This window comes from Pygoscelis adeliae, unplaced genomic scaffold (genome assembly GCF_000699105.1).
Source record: "Pygoscelis adeliae isolate BGI_AS28 unplaced genomic scaffold, ASM69910v1 Scaffold55, whole genome shotgun sequence".
NCBI classification, from domain to species: domain Eukaryota; kingdom Metazoa; phylum Chordata; class Aves; order Sphenisciformes; family Spheniscidae; genus Pygoscelis; species Pygoscelis adeliae.
Window position 1 is genome coordinate 301,993 of NW_008824804.1, and position 1,466 is coordinate 303,458.

General features: G+C 44.8%; 1 protein-coding gene across 1 annotated transcript in view; it reads right to left on the minus strand.

Annotated features, from left to right (window-relative positions):
* Positions 1 to 1,202: 1,202 nt before the first annotated feature.
* LNP1 (leukemia NUP98 fusion partner 1) overlaps positions 1,203 to 1,466 on the minus strand; it is a 17,653-nt gene continuing 17,389 nt past the window's right edge. Inside the window, exon 5 of the mRNA XM_009324034.1 lies at positions 1,203 to 1,268. Coding sequence (XP_009322309.1) covers positions 1,203 to 1,268 — 66 coding nt within the window. The remainder of the gene's footprint in view (positions 1,269 to 1,466) is intronic.

Here is a 1,466-nt window from a genome sequence, read left to right on the forward strand (position 1 = left end):
CGGAAAGCAAGACCAAGCACTGGGAGCAGCAGTTCCCTTAGTGATGATACGGACATTTTGGCCGACGGGAGCAGCTCACCAGCTATAGGCAAGTATCTGAGGAAAGTTTCAGAGAAGCGTGGGCAGACAACCCACCTTGGTTTCTGGGTGCGGGGTGGAAGCTGCTGAACCCCAGGGCTGCCACAGAGGTGAAGAGAAGCTCGGCTGGATGTACAGGAGGAGCAGCTCCTGGTGCAGGAGCTGGGTGAGCTGTCTCTGACGTTGGTCACCCGTTGATCCCGAGGAAAGCAGCAGCTATGGGGACCTCCATCCCTCTGCAGGGGTTGCTGCTCATCCCTTCCCTCCAGCCTGGGCATTCAGTGTGCATGTGGGTGGGGGCACCCAGGCCTACACCAGCAGCTCTCCAACTGGTTAAAGGAAGGGAGTGTGGGGTGCATCCTGGAAATGGAGGGCAGTGGAAGAGGGCAGTTTGGGAAACACCTGCAGCGAGGAGCTGCCAACTAGTGATTCAGCAATATAGGATCTCCAGAGCCAGATCAAGGTCTTCTGCTGACCATGGGGTAAATATTGCAGTCCCTAATACCAGACTAAACTCTGCCATGGGTTTCAGTGTATAGTGATTTCCTTCATATCAACAAAAGTCATAATTGAACAATACAGGGCAAAAATTGACCATACAGTCCTGTGCTCTTGGTTACGTTCTTTTTGCTGTTGTCTCCTACTGGCACTATAATTAGTTTTAATCTCCAACTCGTGCTTGCAGCAGACTACAGTGCATGTTCTCACTCTCTATTGACAGACTCCCTCTGCTGGAAAATGGTTATATATGTTATCTAGCCATTTAATGATGATAAGTGAAATAACTTGTAAACAATGTATTTTGTAGCAAATATGTAATTTTTATTTACACTGTCCATAGAATTTTAAAAATATTTTGACCTCTTCCCTAAACACTGGCATGTTTCTATGACACACCCAGGCAGGAGTTAGGAGTTAGTTTTTATCATCATAGTTGGACTCTGAACTGTATAAAAAGCCACAACATTTACAGTAACCTTCTAATGCATTAATCCACTGAGTAAAGTTTTGTTTTCTTTCTTCTTCTGTAACTGGAATCAAGCCTTGAACATTTCCCCTCCGTAGTCCTAAAGGACCCTCTCTTCTTGACTTCTTCATCACGGATGACGAGTCTGCCACTGACTTTACAGAAGCATCTGGACACGACATGTTGGACAGGTTGGTTTCTTTAGCAGCCACTTTTGAATACACTGTTAAAAGCAAATGGAAAAGAGTGCTAGCAAACAGGATTTTAACGCAGGAATTCCTGTTATTTCCCAGGAATTTCGAGAGGTGTAGCTGATATATTTCCTTAAGAAATTAAGATCCCTGGTCCAAAACCTTTACTGAATCAATGATATTAAGGAAATGAGGATACTATTATTAGATGAAGTCCTGTTATCATCAGA